This window comes from Phyllopteryx taeniolatus, chromosome 4 (genome assembly GCF_024500385.1).
Source record: "Phyllopteryx taeniolatus isolate TA_2022b chromosome 4, UOR_Ptae_1.2, whole genome shotgun sequence".
Taxonomy (NCBI): Eukaryota; Metazoa; Chordata; class Actinopteri; order Syngnathiformes; family Syngnathidae; genus Phyllopteryx; species Phyllopteryx taeniolatus.
In genome coordinates this window covers 21563498-21582626 of record NC_084505.1, presented here as the reverse complement: position 1 = coordinate 21582626, position 19129 = coordinate 21563498, and the positions used below count along the sequence as shown (strand labels likewise).

Below are 19129 nucleotides of genomic sequence, written 5' to 3'. Positions count from 1 at the left end.
TATAAAAATATATATAATTAAAATCACATAAAAATCCAATGTACATTTTTTAAATGACAATTAACATTTCAATTTTAAAACTACGACTTTTTTTTGGGTGGCTTCCAAACAAAATGGATGTCAACTATTGTTTACTATTAGAGGTTCCACTGTAATTTCCTGAGTGTCTGAAGTCTGCTTAGCAACAAGGTAACCGCGTGCACTGTACTTTTCAGGTTCAGAGACCAGTCACCGAGTCCACGCTGGACTTTGACGTGTATCTGGACGCGCTGATGAGCGACGCAGTCAACGCGCGCCGCCTCTACACGCTCAAGCTAAACTGCCGAACTACCCCCAACGGGCACATAGCTGATGGCAAATTCGCAGTGAACGGTTGCACGTCTGAGTCGCTTCCCATCAAGAAGTGCGAGCTGAGTGAGGAGGCACTGACGCAGACGTTCACCCGCTTCGGCATCGTTGAAAGAATCCTCTTGATGGGCAAACCTGGAAGACAAGCCAGACATGCCTACATACGTGCGTGACAAAATATGTCAGCAATTTTTTCCCCCCTTGGAAGTAACATTCTAGCATAGTTAATTGTCATGCAGCGTTTACCTTTATCACCGATATCCCTTAAGGGTCCTATAATGGTAAACATGTTTTATTTTTTTTATTTAGGTCACATTGGATAAATGTGGATAGAAATAATTTATTCCAGGGTTAATCTGTCACACATTGTATTTCAACATACAAATGTAAAATAAAACCAAAAATGCAGATATACAATAAATAAATATATTATATTTATTGGTGGGGGTTTTACAAGTGTAAAACTATATTTTTCAATTAAAAACAAAATCATTCTATAAAATTTTTAAATATTTGTGAAAATTATTTTACAAATTTTTATTTACATAAATACTGTACATATTTACGTATTTTGTGTATATATTATAAAAGTTTTGAGTTTTTTAATTTAAAAATAAAAATGTGTGTATTTTCTATTTTTAATTGAGAAATATTTCAAACAACATTCAAGAGTAACATTTTTTTTTAAATGTAATACTTAAATTAATGTGTATATTTGCATATTTTTCAATTAATCTTTTCATACAATTTTAAATATAAGTGCATACAAGTGCATTTTCAAATTTTTAAATTAAGACATTTAAAACATGCAAGTGTAAGAGAAATTCATTTTAAATGTTTCCTTTTTAATGTATATATTTACATTTGTACTTTTTAATTAGTTTTTGTGTGTGTGTGTGTGAAATTCACCCTCGAAGACGTAATGCAAAGTTGAGTTGCGTCGCACAAAAAAGTAAATGTTGGTGCTCTCCTCCCGCAGAGTTTGAGCGTTCAGAGGCGAAGCAGGCTGCTATCGAGTCCTCCGAGGGACTTTGGCAGGAAAACTACGTCACATGTCCGGCGCTGACTCCAGTCCCGGTGGATGAAGACGGGCCGCACGAGTTAAGAGGCCAAATACACGCGGGACCTCAGGTCAACAAACACACGTCCACTTGCGCTTACAAATACAAATAAGGAGGATTCTGATTCTGATTCGGAAAAAATAGCAGACTCGAAAGGTTACGAGTGCGTTTTCAACCCGGCATGAAACCATATTTTCAAACCTGAACCCCGACATGAGACAATACGCTGAAACCCCAACTCTGGCTTGAATCCCTACTTTGAAACTGCAATCAGGGCTGGAAACCCTAATTTGAAACCCTACTTTTAACCTGCAACCATGGCTCGAAACCCTAATTCTTACTTGAAACCCCACTTTGAAACCCAAACCCTGGCTTGAAACTGCAACCCTTGCTGGAAGCCATACATTAAAACTCTAACTTGAAACACTTTTATAGAACGCTAAACCTGGTTTGAAACTTATACAGGGCTGAAAACCGTACTTTGAAACCCTAACATAGGCTTGAAACTAATTCCAAACCCCAACTCCTCCTCAAAAACCTACTTTGAAACCCCATTCAAATCTTAACCCAGTCTTGAACTTGTTTGAGACCCTAAGCCCGTCTTACAACCCAAACTTGTGTTTTCTTCCTTGTAGGACATGGCAATGTGTCACATGATGAAAAAGCTTGACGCGCGCCTGGGGAAAATCTTCACATCTCTCCCAGAATGCACCTTGTCTGTCGTGCTGCTGCTCGCCCACAACAGGTGACAACTCTGTCAATGTATGAATTTTTGTCTGTGTGTGTGGGGGGGGTCATATTCATATAATTTGATCAGTAATGGTAAAGACCACTTATTTGGGAAAATCAAATAAAAAAAATTGAATTCAATTATTTTGATGCTGCCTTGGTTTCGTATGAATAAATGTCTTCCGTGCTAAAACAGCCACGCTTAAAGTCCTCTTTTCAAAGAGTTATTGGTTTAAAATTTTAAGCATTCATAGTAAAGGCAGAGCCAATGATGGTGGCCCACAGAAATATACTTCTTGCATAACGGTAAGAACAAACAGCTTCATAAAAATGATGAGTTGCACAATTTACATGTTGCCCTTCAAACTCTGGATACAAGTGCATAAATGACTGCTCATTAGACGCATTGCACTTCTCTTTATACAATCGTAACAACAGGAAAGACATGCAATAGTTCCGACACTTACACAAATTCATTTGCATTAGTTTTCATGGAAAAGGAATAGGAAAAATTCCAAAAATGTCATTATAGATTTATCGTTACTGATCCAATGATATGAAAATGAGCCTTTTAGCATTGCTTTTTCCCTTTTCATCTCCTCAGCGCTCGTGAGCCACCGTCACCTGGTTTGTGCCTTTTGGAGCTCAAACGTGGGAAGTCCAATAACGCTACCACGTGACGTCACTTCCTGCATCCAACAGACTTTGCAAAATAAAGTGAATTCATCTCTTCCAGGATCAAAATGTCACCATCGTGAAACGCCTTTTAATGTACTGTCGACGAGGTCTGTGAGAATCATACAAGTGGAAAAGTGACCACTGTAATAAAAGTCAAGTAAAAGTACTCAATGCTTGATGGTGCTTGACATGGAATATAGGGCGGGAACAGGAAAAAGATTCACTTTGGCAAGCTTATCATGCTACTTATTAACTACATGCTCTTTGCATGATCTGCTTTGTTTGTGTATGCAAGTTTTTATCTGTTTTACTGCAATCGCTAAATTCCACCTCAGAAAATGGTCAACTCCAAGCCAGAACTTTAACACCTTACTTTCAAAACCTTTGCTTAAAAAGAACTAACGGTAATTTGAAAATTCAACCCTGGCTTCAAACCATAATGGCTGTTTGAAAAGTTATTCCCATTCCTGCTTCAAATTGACCCAGAAGAACGTAACGAATGTGTGTAGAAAAGAAACGCACTGAAGAAAATGGACGAGTCGGTGATAGTAAGAAAATTCTTTAATTTTTTTTCATCTCCCAAGGAAGGATTTTGAACCTCATACCAAAAAAAACCAATGTAAATATTTATATAGGTTTTGACACATTTGCCATACTGCTACAAAACAAACATCTGTACAAAAACAACACAAACACCTAGAAAGCACCTCCTGAAGGGTCCAAAGCGGTGGCGTAATAAATTATCACATTATGGTTGTTGATATTGTTTCTGTATATGCTTGATAAAACAAGACCATCTCATAACATTAGTTTAAAATAAAATGGACAGCTTTTTAAATAGACATTACGCTGAACCCTGATGTTGTAAACTACATGTTCACCTTACGGCAACTTAGCTAACACACACACACACACACACACACACACAAGTAAAAATGGAGGCGACCACACTGGCTCCATTCAAGTATTGTCACGTGTATAAAAGAACAGTTTCAAATTCAACATGAAGTGTATTTAAGAGTGGAAAAGCAGAACCGTCAATATGGCTTCTGGCGTTTGTGTGCTGGTCCGCACCCGCTAGCTGGCGCTCACCCGGTGAAAAGTCCAGAGTTCTTCTTGATTTGTTGCTACCACACCTCGGGAACCTCAAACAGCGACGACACTCCAGCACCTAAATGAGGAGAAACGCAACAACAACAAAAAACTTCTTTAGTGCCACATAAATACAATTGAATTGAGTTATGAACTGATTCATAACAATTGATTTTGTTCAGGGAATGAACAAAAGACAGCTTCGTTTCAGACACGTGTAGCAAATAAAGTAGTTTTATGGATTGTGTTACCGGCAAGCTTTGCTCACTACTTACTATATAACAATCCGGGGAAAAGAATGTAATCATTAAAAGTAGCAACTTTAATGTTCAATAAATAAAAAACATACAATTATGAACCACTGTATATTGAATTGTGAAAAATACACAAAAAACTCAAGCAAAAATAGGTCTTTAACATACATCACAATAATTTCTATAAAATAGAGTACATCTGTAATATTAATATTTAAAATAAACAACTAACAAAAATGTTACGTGACAGAATTTCGTAATCAAACAAAACTAAATAAATTATTGCTCTTCTCGAGTTTTAGAATGTTATAATTTTTTTGAAAAATCACTATTTTTGTGTAGTTTATCAGTAATATTGCAACATTTTGCTGTATGAAAACAAAAATAACTACATTAAATATACATTTACTAAAAAAAAAAAAATTCGGATCCAAATGATCAACCAACTTTGTTCCTTGTTAGAATCACGTACTCTACCGAGGTATTATTTTTGTCTGAGACGAGCTGGCTGGCTGGCTGCTACCTGGCTAAAGCCGTCAGCCTGTGCTCAACATCAACACACCGTCAGATTTCTTCTTGTTCTTTTGAGTTTTTCGCGCGGGCGGCACGGCTGCAGCGGCAGAGGCCCGCTGCCAGCTGAGCGTACCCTCGGCGTCCTTTGCCGAATCGGCACCTCCGGGACCGTCCTCCTCGGAGACGGGACTCGACCCGGACGACTCGCAAGCGTCCCTGCGGGATCCGGTACGAGCAATTGTCAAAATGGCAACCAACGCGACGAGTGATAAAAGGTGAAATGATGGACTTACGTGGTCTTTAGCCATCCCTCTGACGTCTTGCTCTCCACAACTTCTACAGCAAATCAGAATAATATCAAGTCAGCCAATCTCGTGAGACTTCAGCGTGGTGAGCATCTAAAGATTTAATACTACTCGTTATTTTATTTTGAAAATGTCTATAGTTTACTGTATTGTATCTCGTGAGACTACAGATCAGCACCTTTCAGCAAACTTCAGCTTAGTGAGCATGAAAACGGAAATTTTATGATTTTGAAATGTATGTTTTAACGCGAGCGGGACTTTTGGCTTGTCACATCAGGGCTACTTTTATCAATATCTCACTTGAGCTTAGTCTGCATCTAAAGATGAACTCGTTTTTCTAATGTATATCTTTTATAGTTATTTTTGTGTAAATCTCAATGAAACCTCGGAAAGCCATTTGCAATCCAAGCAAACCTGAAGTACCGCATGGGGGAACGTCATCTAAAATGTTTCAACACAACAAATTTGATCAGGCACCTGAACAATGTACGCTGACGCAAACAACGCCGGACAACACCAGTCCATATAGCCGGGGCAGTGAGAAAGTTAGAGTTGATGTCACTAACAGTATTTTCTTCATGTAAAGTCATTTAATTACAATGAAATCATTTCATTACAGTAAGTTTGCACCCATTGTTTCTGTAATGTTGGATTGACCTGACTGAACTTTAAATTTATGTCAGTTGCAAATCCTTAACTGCCCCCTAGAGGTCGTTGATGTTTTACCTTTTGTCTAAAACACTGGAGCAGTGGTGTCAAACATATGGCCCGCGGGCCAGATCGGGCCCATCAGGGGGTCTAATCCGGCCCGTGGGTATGGAGAACACACACACACACGCACATTCACTGCTATTTTTCAATAAAAGTAACTTTTGTTGCTAATTTTGCCCACTGGAGGGTGCACTGACAACACTTAAATGACATTGATGCACTTGTGAAGGCCAAACAATGCCAAGTTTCAGGACACTAACATAAAATGGTGTGCCATGTTCACACTGTGAAAATAAATACCTCCTGTAGAAATGTTTTAAAACGTTGAATATTACAACATTTCAGTCAAAAGCTTCACTTCAAAAGAGATGTTTTATTTTTTTTTTTACCCACCCCATGCACTTGAAGGGTGCACGCTCACTGATTCATAATACTGTTGAAATAATTTTTGGTTAAAAATGTCAAACTGCTCATATGATGTGGCCCGCGAATGAAAATGAGATTGACACCCATGCGCTAGAGAATACTTTTGAAGACAGGATACAGTACAGAAGTATATATAGTAAATGAACGAGTCATTTAAACACACATTGCTTCATTTTGTGATCGGATCGGTGATCGATTATTGGTTTTTCAAACTCGCTAATCGGCCCCAAAAGTCCTGATCGTGTAAAGCCTAGCACAAATACATTTTCTAATTTTTGTCTGTACATTGATGCATGAGACGAGCAAATCTTGTGAGACGCTGCTTAGCATGCTAACAGGGTAGTAGCTTGAAGGGAGTTTTTCTCCCTTAAAAAAGAAGCACACACACCGTCGGTTTTCATCTTCTTGCTTCCTGTGCCGTCAGAGTACGAGTAGTGACTCCAGCCGTCGGCGCCCTCCGCGCTTCCCTCCTCCGCCTGGATGGGACTTCCACCGCGCTTCCTCAAAGCCCTGAGACAATGACAATGGACGAAACGCTTTAATGCCTACTCCTACTACCATGAACCAAACGGGATAGCCACAGCATGGAAATTATTAAACATATTTGTAGTTTCATTGTGACAACAGTATATAATGTAACTTACCTGGTAGATTATGTTGGTTTAATACTTACTACTAGTACTACTAAAACAATGACGGGAACCAAGTGAAGTAGTCCAAACTGTTTGTTAGCATATTAAACGACTTATTGAAATAACAACATTTTGTGAAATATGTAACGCAATTGACTCTAGTAAAGAAAGAGATTGTTTCTTTAATGTGTGCTACTACTTTTCCACAAAGCCTTTTGTTAGCATACGGTAAATTATGAAATAAAGTAAGAATATGCTATTTGACTGGTTCCAGTAAAAGGGACACCAGTGGACAACAGTGTCGTCTCACTTACATTGTGGATGGTTCATGCTGCTTTAATGCTTACCACTACTAATTACTAAGGCCTGACCGATTAATCGGCCGGCCAATTTAATCAGCCGAAACTAGCACTTTTCAAATTTATTAAAAAAAAAACAACAACAAAAAAAAAGTGGATTTTTGCCAAACACATTATAACATAAGACAGAGATTCAAACATACCTTAAAAAATGTCTATTCTGGCCGATTTTCTCTCTGTTATCAAGTTAAATACTAAAGAAACTAAGTATTGTAAAACAGTCAAATGTTCTGCCTGTAATTCAGATCTTAATCACTGTGAGCATTAAGGGACCAAAAAAGAAAAAGTTATTTCATTCATTAGCTTGTTTTTTTTAAAATGACATCGTCCTAAAAAGAAAAATCCATATACCAATGTGGACCCGAATAATTACTAAGCTTTTTGTTAGCATAGAGGAAACTGTGAAATTAAGTAAAATACTGTACATTATTTGATTGGCTATAGTAAAAAGGACAGTAGTGGTACCAGGTGGCTAGATTAAGATAGTTATTACTATTACTTAACAAACCATTTATTAGCGTAGAAGGAATGAAATGAAGTAAAATATGCGATTTAACTGGCACACCAATGCAAGTCTAATTTACCAACAGGATGGATTATTATCGTTGCATTAGTCCTTACTACTCTTACTAAAGCCTTTAGGTAATATACGGGAGATTATAAAATTCAGTTAAAAGGGACACGAGTGTTAAGTACAAGGTGAATGGATTTTGCAGCTTTAATGTGTACTATGGCAATTTATGAAGCCTTTTGTTAGCAGAGAGTTAGAATGTTTTCTATCAAAATCATGAAAAACACGCACGTGGGTAAGACCGAGAGCAGAAGTGTGGTACCTGGGGTATCCGAACCCGCCAGAAGCGGCAGAGGCTGCGTAGTGAGGCTTCACCCAACAGTCTTCCGTCCAGGACTTGGGAGCGGGAGCCAGTTTCTCCTTCTCCTGCTGCTTTCCCTGGATGTACTCTGCGTACGTCCGGATCCTGTAGCTCTCGGCATAGCGGCTGGTGTTCATGGCTATCTGCACCTGGTCCGTTTGGCTGAGGGACACGAAGGCGGACTTATCATCCATCCACGAGACCTGGATGTTTCCTGAGTGGACACGGGTAAGAATGCCAATGAGTGACACGTAGAGAGTTGTCAGTACAATTAATCACGTGATAGTCGGCATTTACCGAAGGCACTAAAGAGCTGGTAGAGGTCACTGGTCTTCCATTCTTTGGGGAAGGTGACGTAGAGGACGTTGTCTCTCTTCGGTTGCACTGGAACAACAAAGACGATCAGTACAAAGAGCAAACAAATAAACGGAAGAAATTTAAAAAAAAAATCTGCAATCTTATAAAGGTCAGCATCTTTTTTACATTAAAAGATGGCTCACTTGAATTGTTTTTCTTTTCAAAAATACAATCGTTTTTAATGAACAATCCTTACTTTTCATCTATTTTTGGAGATTTGTACATCTTAAGGTCAATTTGTGCAATGATACATCAGCCATACATGTAGAGTTTCTGGGAATGTCAATATGGCGTCATTTACCAGGGAAAGACATTTACTGGACCAAATTCGGGTACCACTGAACCAGTGGTGGGCTACGTAAAGTTTTGTTTCATAACTCAAACTCTACATTGTTTTCATTGAAATTCATGTTTCGTTATATTTTGCTACTATGAATACTGTTACATTTTACAATTTTTATTATTATTTTTTTTTAAATAACAATCCAAATATTTATATCTTCTTCCCCCCCCCCCCCCCCCCCCATAGTTTCCATAGCGATTATTAGTATTTTTTGTAACTCAACTGCAAAGTTTACCATTTGAAGGAAGGGATGCCTTTATTCCTACAAACAAATGCATTTGTATAAAAAGAATGAATCAAGTTTTCAAAACAGTACCAACATGTTAACGATAATTAAGTCTACCATGGAGGTGTTTATTGGCAGCAAGGCAATTATCCGTTGAAGCTGATGACACATCCGGGAATTTATTCAAATGCAACACTAAGAAATATTGTATATTGTACTGCGTGCCTCATAACATATAGCTTGAATGTCTTAAGTCTGATTGGCAGCGTTATACACAGTCTTAAAACGGCGCCGCTATAACCAGTCCAATCTGTTGCAATACTCACAGTCCGGTCCTGTGATATTGAGGTAGGGGATGTCTATTATCCTCATCAGGAAAAGTCTATAATCAAACAATCGGAGGAGCACAGTGACAGATCCAAAATAAGAGAAACGCAACTAACTAACTAACTAGCATAACTAGCACGACTCACTTGTTGTAGAAAGGCTCGATGAGTTTGGAGCGAGCCGACACGTACGCTTTGGGCGGCGTCAGGAAGGAGCCTGTAAATCCCCCCCCCCAAAACAAATAGGAGTGATGAAAAAGTGGTTTTGATTGGTTAAGAGGAACTGTGTGTCAGACTACCCAGGAAGTTGGCCATGGAGATGAAGCAGCGTCCGGTGATGTAGGCGTCGTAGCCGGCCTCGTGCAGCTGCTCCTTGGCCGTGTTGTAGCTGGGAAAGCCTTCGGCCGCCTCTGATGGAGAAACTCATCCATAATACATTTGGCTTGAGGACGTTGTGCGAGAGCGTGCGTGTGTCTGCGCATGTGCGTGTGTACACCCACCAATTTCAGGAGTCTTGAAGGGGCTTTCGTTCAGCTGCTTCTCCAGCTCGGCCAGAGACGTATTGTTAATCAGATCCTGTAATGTGCATTGAGCTTTTAGAGACTACTATTCAGTAAACGCTTGTTTATCTGAGGGGTTACATTCCATAAAACCCCCACAATCAATTATTGGTCAGGTGTGCTCTGCTTGAATGATCTGAACAGACAATTTCCTGCCGAAAGCATTGGCACCGTTCCTCACACTGACGGTCCTGGCAATGTAGTCAGCGAAAAGCATTATGGGAACCCAGAAACTACAGTACTGAAGTTATAGAAAATCAAGCTAAGCGTTGCTCTTTATCTCCATTTGTTCCTGTCGATAGTGTCATGGGTGTGTGCATTAGCTATTCATCGGGCCAAGGCTGGTATTGGTGAATTGATTTCTTGTGTTTAAAACAGTGGTCCTTTGTATCTTCAAGCGATACGGCGATTTACCAAATGTATGAGTTGAGATTACTCAGTAAAATTCATTCTTCTGCTAAGAATAGGAGCCCAATTTGACCTTAAGAGTTATTGCCCCGCATTAACATCATGTATACAATAAAGGGAACCGTATCAGAGATGTGCAGGTGGGTAACTGCACTACACTGAACAATCATTTTTACAAGATTTGTATTCACGATGCACTGAATCCGCAAAAAGTAACTTGCGATACAGTGAGGGATTACTGGATATGGTAACTTGTATAAAAATGTGTTATGAAAAAATAAACTTTAAAAAAAACACGAGAATGGAACGGGAGATTGACAGGCGGATCAGTGCAGCGTCTGCAGTGATGCTGACTTTGTATCTGTGGTCTGTTGTGGTAAAGAAGGAGCTAAGCCGAAAGGCGAAGCTCTCAATTTACCGGGCGATCTATGTTCCTACCCTCACCTGTGGTCACGAGCGGTGGGTCGTGACCGAAAGAACGAGATCCCGGATACGAGCGGCCCAAATGAGTTTCCTCTGCGTGGTGTCCGGGCTCTCCCTTAGAGATAGGGTGAGAAGCTCGGTCATCCGGGAGGATCTCAGAGTAGAGCCGCTGCTCCTCCACATCGAGAGGAGCCAGGTGAGGTGGCTGGGGCTTACGATTCGGATGCCTCCCGGACGCCTCCCCGGTGAGGTGTTCCGGGCACGTCCCACCGGGATGAGACCCCGGGGACGACCCCGGGAACGCCTCGGGATCCCCCCAGAAGAGCTGGATGAAGCGGCTGGGGAGAGGGAAGTCCGGGCGTCCCTGCTAAAGCTACTGCCGCCGCAACCCGACCTCAGATAAGCGGTAGAAAATGGATGGATGGATCTTAAAACAATGAAATATAGCCTTGTTTTCCCCATGTTGAACACGTTTTTGCAGCTATTAAACAGTTAGGAAGGCAACAGTTCACCTTAAAGGGCTGAGTGGACGCCATCAATTTTGTATCCAAAAGCCTGCGAGAAGACACAAATCATGCAAACTGCAGACACAGAAAGCATTTTTGTGGTCACCAGGAGGATAATAAACGCACCTCGGGAAAACACACATGGTGACCTCTTTAAAATCTTGAAGCTCCTACAAAGAGAGGGAGAGCGTGAAGAGAGAAGGTGGTGTTCAATAATTCATAAATGACAACAAGCCCAGAAAAAGCTGAGCGCACCTCAGGCAGAGGACAGTAGAACTGGTGGATAGTGTGCATCACGTCCAGCAGCATGTTGTGCCCCACCACTAGTTTACCCTGCCAACACATTTAACGTCAATTGTGACTAGTGTTTTAAATAAACATGAAGTCATAGTTCCAGAACTAAAATATTGACTCACAGACTTGGAGATAGCGTGGACGACCCGGGAGAAGCCCACGGCATCATTTAGCTGCCCCTGTCGGAATGGAAATAAATGAATAAATACACATTTAGAGCAACAGTCATGTCAATCATTCCTCAAGACACATTTGTACCCACCTGCTCCTTCTCTAGTTTCTGCTGCTCCCTCTTCTTCCTCTCCTCCTCATCCACCTTACTGACCTGGATAAAGCGCTCCTTCTGTAATACAAAAAAAACTAATAACTTGATGAAAGGGTGAAACAAACTTATCCATAAGTGGCAACAACCAGGAAATTCAATGAAGACAGACTAGCTACACAGACTGCAGTAGAAATGGAAATTAAGCATGAAAAATAGCAAGATCAAGTTGAAATTGAAATAATTGCAAAAAGTCAAGTCAAACAAAACAAAAGATATTGTACTACAGTGGACCCTCACTTTTCATATGCCCCCATTTTCATCCGATTCACGTTGACGGGCTTCTTTAGCCGAAATTTTCTTGTACTTTTCGTACACGCGCTCGGTTTTCATACTGCTAGAAACGGTCTGTAACAAACATATGCACCCGCCCGCGTGACGCAACCGCTAGCTTCCTGGAATCTAGCTCAAAGGATCCCATCCTATCTTTATTGAGTGAACCCACCCCACGCATTCATCTGAAGCATTTTGAAAGTTTGGGTTTTTTTTTGTTTTGTTTTGTTTTTATAAATGCGGTTGTTCAATAAGTCACAGTGAGGCGAGTCAAGAAAGAACTTGTAGCAAAGTATTAAAATAGATTATTACCCTTCCAAAACAATAATCTCTCTTCCTGCATCTTCCAAGGTAAAAGTGACGTTTGTTCATTTATCCATTTCTATTTACTTCACATTGTTTTCTGTAAGTGAAACTGTAGCCATTCTCTATACAAATTTTTTTGGGAAATATTTTTGAGTGTAAGGAACGGATTCATTGGATTTACATTGTTTCCTTTGGGAAATAATAATAATAATATTGCTTCAGTTTTTCTACAATTCAGTTTTAGACTTTCTGGACCAGACTAATCACAAAAACTGAATTCCCACTGTACTAACAATTGAAAACCAAACTGTTGCTTTTTTTTTTTTTTATTTCCGTCATTTAAGCCAAACTATTTGATTGCCTAATGAGGCTGACAATTTGGTTAAACATTTTTCACAAATCTTGAAATATTAATAAATTGGCCCCATTTGGTATGATTTTAAAAAGATTTTAATATCAAAATGAAACTGATACAAAAATAGAATTTTTCCAAGGTTGTGAAATTGCACTGTGGAAAAAAACACTCTTCCTTTGACATTTTGTACAATTTAAAGTCATATTTAAATGGTGACTTGCGGACATTGGCTTTCTACCTTGTCTATTTCCATGGTTTCCACATGCAGCCCCTTTGGAAACCTGTCAGTCGAAAACACAAAAACTAATTAATAAATACCTTTGAACAAATTCGACAACGTGACAGGACACACTCACTTCCAGTTTAGTGTCTGGTATATCAACTTCCTCTGGAACCTATGACAAAAAATAAATAAAAGCATATTGACAAAAATCAGAACTACAATATAGAAATGTATGATGGTAGACTACCACCATGTATCCCACCAGGCAAGTCCAACTTTCAGCGTAGGCCTGGTATACACAAAGATAAACAGGCTGTTTTTGTACCAAGGATGACAAACGCCTTACGTTTTATAAGAATTTCCTGTAAGATCATCCTTTGGTTTGAGGTGTGTTAAGAGTACATTTGTCCCGAAAAAAGGGTCATGCCAACCATCTTAAATATTAAACGTTCAATATTTACAACCAAAAATCTTCACGTGTGAAGACGTGACTCGTCATGACTCGTGAATTTTGACGTGAAACAGAATGAAGCCAATCAAGAAGCGACCTGACGGAGGAACAAGGGAGTGGCCATAAATAAAAACAAACCCGTCCTACCCGATTTTGTATTTTATCTAAGTGGGTTCACCAGACAGCAAGAAGTATTTTCTGATGAAAGTCTTAATTGATGAGATCACCATTTTACAACACGGTCCCTTCGGCAACACTCGAGAAACAACAGCGCAACATATCCGGTAGAGTTTCTTTGTCTTCGTTTTTTGTTACATCCCGTTTGGTCATGCGAAATTTCTGTCTTGGAGGACTGGATTCTAGATCAGTGATAGGACAGAATCTTAATGCGTGTGGTGCTGTGTTGAGATTATAGGCGCAAAGCAACATCATGAGCAAATTGTTAAATGCCTGATTTTTTCTTTAGTTTAGTTTTGATGTGTGGGGTCTGTAACAGATCAACAAAATTTGAAGATTTGAAAAATTCTTGCGTGTACCAGGCCTTACCCGGTGCACGGCTCCAGGTCGAGGGTCTTCTCCGTGCTCGAGAACAGGGCCTCCACCTTCTCCCTGCGTTGGGAAATGTTAGAAGCACTTCATGACACCGAAGGAGTCGTCCTCCTCAGCAGTCATTTTGTCAAAAACGTACACCACTTTTTTGATGAAGTCCTTGTGCTCGTCGGGCACGTGGGCGGGGCCCTTGGAGCAGGACGGCGAGACGAAGGTCGGCGTACCGACACCGTTGGCCTGCTGGCTTCGCCTCTCCTCGGTCTGCTCCCTCAGCTGGGCCTCCTCCTCATGGTTCAGGTAGGGGATTCCTGTTGATGTTTGGCACCTGATGTTAGGACTGGGCGATATGGACTTGAAATAAAATCTCTGATTTTTTTTCTAACGTTTACAAAAATCCAATTACAGATTTTAATCCATTGATTTGATTTTGTATGACAGTAAATTTGCTGTCCCCTCAAAATAACTCAACACACAGCAAATAATGTCTAAACCGCTGGCAACAGAAGTGAGTAAACCCCTGAGTGAAAATTCTAACAGAAAATGAGTCATCTAACTGCATGATCACAGAGTAACACCGCAGCCAAGCCAACTCTCTCACTTTTGTTTTTCTTACGTTGAGTTGTATAGGTGAGGCAAGGCGACCCAGGTAAAATATTTGCAGCTTGAAAGCACAAAGCTCGGCTCAAACGTTTCCAACTTGTGCATAAATGACTTTGCAGCATATAAATGAGACTCATTGAAGATCTGACCATAGACTGCCCTCCAAGAGCCTACATTCTTTTCTTATGGAAAACACTGAGCCTCATTCACGCAAATTTGTGCTTAAACTCTTGCCAGTGGTCACTCAATGAGCTAGATGTGGCGCAAGTACACACTTGATTGCGTATCCTGAACCGCCAATGCTAATTTCATCAACTGCAAACACCTCTTTGCTATGGATTTTAAAAACTTATGCAGCGTTTGATCATTCTCGGCTCTCAATTTTCTTTCTTTATGCATCTTTTGATTGCCACATTGCCTGATTTAATTTAGGAATTAAAATGCAAACATTATTATATGCTGTCAGTTTCTGTGTTTAGCAAGCTTTCCGATTATACCAACCTTTTCAAAATAGGATCAAGATGAAGGCAGTTCTGAAAGTCTCGCACAATACTTTCAACCTCACCTTGGCTTAGATGTATCAAAATTCGTTTCCCTTTTTAACGGGAAATGAGGGTGCGATTTATGCAGATTACATCTTGCGAGCACAAACTCCTCAATTGGATTGAATTGTGATTCTCTTAACATGCACACGGTGGCGAGAAGAAAATTGGCCAGTACGCACGTGTCATGAATCCAATGGTGATTTTGCATATATGCGGAACCTGTGCTCGGAGTTTAAAAAAAAAAAAGTCTACGCATTTAGGAGGACCAACGTGGAAATTATTCCACTCGTGTTGTCTGTTTGTTAGAGGGAATTGAAGTTATTGCTTTTTTGAAGAAATAAATAAATAAATTAAAGCACCATTTTAGACACTGGCGTTGGCGTCATCGACAGTAAATACCTAATTGGAGGATGCCATGTTACTGTGTGAAAGCGCTCACAATTACAGCAACATCACTGGGAATGCCACAATGCTCTGATACGGCCATTTTTCCGGATCACCGCGTCAAAGTGGCCGCCATTTTTCCATTGGTGTCTAGAAAGAGGCTTACACCTGGCGTGGCTCCATTTCACTCACCGTGACAGAACACCTTGTTGAAGTCAAAGCCTTGACTGGCCAGGAAGTCAATACTGGAACTCTAAAATCATGAACAAAAAAAAAACACAAAGTGGTCATTTTAAGTTTAAACATTAGGAAATGCTAAAGGGAAAAAAAGCAAACTTACTTGGCAGACAAATTTGATGTCAGGCGACGTCCGGTTGAAAGGTTTGGGAAATATATAAAAGTTAAAAGTCTTTGTGACGTACCTGCAAGAGAGAGGAGAGTGACAGGTGAACTTCTTTGCACACTTGTATGAATTTTTTTTATTACCTTAATTCAATAAAAATGTGAGGCATTTTTTTTAAAGGGGAAGCTTTCTTATAAATAAGTGTCTTGCACACACAGTGGCTAACGGTTTAGCCATTTAACAGCCAGCCACGTCTACACCTCGCTGACTCTGACGTCCCTCAACAGGTCACGCCCTGCCTTTTAAAGTCACACAATTTAGTCACAGGTAGACACAGATACTACAGTAATGTAGAATGTGAAGACGAAACCCAAGTGGACAAAAGTAATGACTGTATCTCACAAGCATATAGTTTGTATTATCTGCATGAAGCTTAAAAAAATATATATATAAAAACACATTTGGTTGCTCTTTCACGGATTTTGCTGATCGCGTGGGTGGTCTGGAACGTAACCCCTGCAACAAACGGGGGATTACTGTACTTTCTTGACACCAATTCCTACTTCAACAGGGCTTTGTTGGGATCACAGGGTATTTTAGAAAGAGCACAAAAACAACAAGCAGTTGTTCGCCACCTCGCCTATGTCTAATTGAAACAGGATGTTGCGTAGCAAATACTCCCCACGTTCGCCACGCAGGAGACTCAAAATTGTCTCTGACAAAAGTCAAAAGGCCTTCCTGATAAAAGTTCAAGTGTGCGTGAACATTCTGTAAGGGTGTTAATGGTGTAGTTTTTCCCCCCGCTTTGTAAAATGCTTCAATCCGCCCTGCAGGCGCTGCTGGTTATGTAGTCAGGCTCACGGGCTTTCCCAGCTGCGGGGAGTGGCACCAGATTGAAGCATGCATATTTATTACCGCGACGTACATTTGAAGTGTTGACGGTCAATGTGTCCTGCAATTCACATTAGTTCTCACAGCGAGCTAGCTGCCTTCTTCATCAATGCACGAGCTACTAATCCCACTTTGGCTGTCATGCTGAGCGGTGGCGGCGGCACTGGCTAAAAGCAGGGCCGTACTTAGCTAGCTAGTCAATCGGGGGCCCATGACAAACATAGTCAAGTCAAGTAGTTTTACAAGACATGAAATTAAATCAATAAGTCAATATTCTACTGTGATTGAAGGTTTTTCTTTTTCGAACTAAATAAAATAAAGATATCCTTTATATCAATTCATCATAGCATTTAGGCCTGGCCGACAGCAAAGTATTGTTTATTTGATGGCTATATCCAATGTTGTGTTGGTCACACAAGATAATAATTTATTTTGTGTGTTTAGTGAATAATACTGAAGATAAACTTCCTCCCGAAGAAAAATCGCATGCTAAATAGCAATCGTAATATTTGTTTGAAAAAATAAAAATAAAAACCTCGCAACTAAGAGCATTTTTCCATATTGTTCACCCCTACTCCCGACTGATGACTAGGTAGTTTTAATAGGGTCCACATCATTAAAGCTTGTCGGCTTCCCAGTGACCAGGACTGGCTAAGTGTGGCAAAAGTTTTACCCACATAAACACATGTGATGATGTAGCTAACTACACACAAGCGGGAGATTTTTATACCATTTACCCACATTGGCTAAGAGGTTTCATGACCCAATGCCAAACCTGCAAACAGGTGCGCTTGTCAATGAATGGCTGTGGTTCGGTTCCACGGAGGGGGAGAAAAAAAAATATAAAATAAAAAAATAAATAAATAAAATAGGTGAATTTGTGAGCATCAGCGAGGGGTCGACAGTATTTCTATTCCTATTAATGAATATTAGGAAAACACTTACTTTGAATCTTTCTCGTCATATTTGAAGGTACACAGCCCGAATTGGAAGAGTAGAAAATCCATGGAATGCTTGGGGACGGAGAAAGAAGCAATTCGATTAGCCTGCAGCTCGGGTGTTGACCAAATCCAAAGCGATCAGAGCAGTTTACTCCTAAGCTAAAGTCTTTCAGCTCATTCAGAATGCTGCGGCTCGGGTTCTGACCGGAACAAAGAGGTCAAAGCATATTACTCCAATTCTAAAGTCTTTACACTGGCTTCCAGTAAGCTTTCGAATAGATTTTAAAGTTCTGCTACTGGTCTATAAAATCAGTAAACGGTTTAAGTCCTGAATACATGAATGAAATGCTAATGGAATATAAACCCAGTAGGGCACCGAGATCGACAGACTCAGGTCAAATAGTGGAGCGCACGAGTCCAAAGCAAACAGCATTTAGCGATTATGCTGCACACAAATGGAATAAGTTGCCAAAAGAAGTGACATCAGGCCCAAGTGTCCATGTTTTTAAGTCCAGGTTAAAAACTCTTCTTTTTTCCCCCCCATGCTTTTTAGAGCATTTCCACTTTTAAATGATATTTCTTGCACTGTATACTGTTTTAATTGTATTTTTATTTTTTCCCTCTTTGTTTTAAATGTTTATAAGATGTTTTTTTCCCTCTGTTTTGAAATATTTTTAATCGCGTAAAGCACATTGAGTTACCTTGTGTATGAAATGCAATATATAAATAAATTTGCTTTTGTTTTTAAATGCTTTTGAATGTTGGATAACTTGTAATCCTGTAAAGCACATTGAGTTACGTAAATAAAGCGGCTTTGCCTTGCCTGTGGAGGAATTTCGAGGAGTCTACTCTACCTTTTTAAGCTTAGTGTAGCGTTCCTCCGGCGTGTCCAGCCCGTTGGTGAGTGCACTGACGCTGGGTCCGTCGCTGATCCCTGGGCAACGCGTAAACGTCTCACATCCACACTAGAAGGCTTTTATTCCAATTATAGTCATACCTGAAAACTCCCCATCGATGGCGAGAAAGTCCGCCTCCTCTATCGCGGCGTACACCAAGTTTAAACAGTCTTTAAAAGCTGAAAACGACAAAGATAAAAAAGGGGATTTTTTTTTTTTTTTTTTTTCCGCTGTTAGCTTAGCGGGGCTAAGGTGCTACATACACACAGTACGCTAGCGCTAACAAGGACAGCCGCAGGAGTCGCGCGCTTTATTATTTTAAAGCTACACACGCTTAATAGCCCGACTAAGTGAGAGGTGAATAAGACAAAATGCAGACTTACATTTGCGTGTCACCTCCATCCCGACGCGATGGCTGCTGACAGCTAACGGTTGCTAGCCGACCTCGTTTGGCTCTTTATGGTGCATTCAGGTGGCGCTGGGAATTTGGAGCTTCTGAAATCGCATAGGAAGAACGCGTCACAGGAATAACCCCCCCCCCCACCCCACCAACCCTTAACATTGCCAACAGATGCTGAGATTTCAATTGTGCTCGGGTATCTGCCGTATGTTACGTTGACTAACATG

General features: G+C 40.3%; 2 protein-coding genes across 10 annotated transcripts in view; one reads left to right on the top strand and one right to left on the bottom strand.

Moving 5' to 3' along the window:
• LOC133476746 (RNA exonuclease 5-like) overlaps positions 1-2982 on the top strand; it is a 9875-nt gene extending 6893 nt beyond the window's left edge. For 4 of the 5 annotated variants that reach the window (XM_061770555.1, XM_061770554.1, XM_061770556.1 and 1 more), the window contains 4 exons: positions 216-513; positions 1328-1479; positions 2045-2154; positions 2743-2982. In XM_061770555.1, the coding sequence (XP_061626539.1) occupies positions 216-513; positions 1328-1479; positions 2045-2154; positions 2743-2818 (636 nt within the window). In that variant the 3' untranslated portion in view covers positions 2819-2982. The remainder of the gene's footprint in view (positions 1-215; positions 514-1327; positions 1480-2044; positions 2155-2742) is intronic. The other variant, XR_009788142.1, reaches the window with a different exon arrangement.
• Positions 2983-3359: 377 nt separating this feature from the next.
• parn (poly(A)-specific ribonuclease (deadenylation nuclease)) lies at positions 3360-19019 on the bottom strand. Of its 5 annotated transcripts, none has more exons than XM_061770560.1 (25): positions 18886-19019; positions 18604-18681; positions 18461-18540; positions 17611-17678; positions 15772-15853; positions 15624-15684; positions 14042-14210; positions 13900-13962; positions 13036-13074; positions 12918-12960; positions 11686-11766; positions 11546-11602; positions 11385-11462; positions 11256-11299; positions 11136-11178; positions 9733-9808; positions 9532-9642; positions 9380-9449; positions 9233-9288; positions 8278-8364; positions 7942-8194; positions 6506-6627; positions 4969-5011; positions 4686-4891; positions 3360-3987 (listed from the first exon to the last, which is right to left on the bottom strand). In XM_061770560.1, exons 1-24 carry the CDS (start codon positions 18902-18904, stop codon positions 4699-4701), a joined length of 2016 nt encoding a protein of 671 aa, XP_061626544.1. In that variant the 5' UTR covers positions 18905-19019; the 3' UTR covers positions 3360-3987; positions 4686-4698. The 5 variants fall into 5 exon arrangements, with proteins under 5 accessions (XP_061626544.1, XP_061626541.1, XP_061626542.1 ...); XM_061770557.1 differs by having other exon boundaries at positions 4725-4891; XM_061770558.1 differs by having other exon boundaries at positions 4725-4891; positions 4969-5008.
• Between the last annotated feature and the right edge of the window lie 110 nt (positions 19020-19129).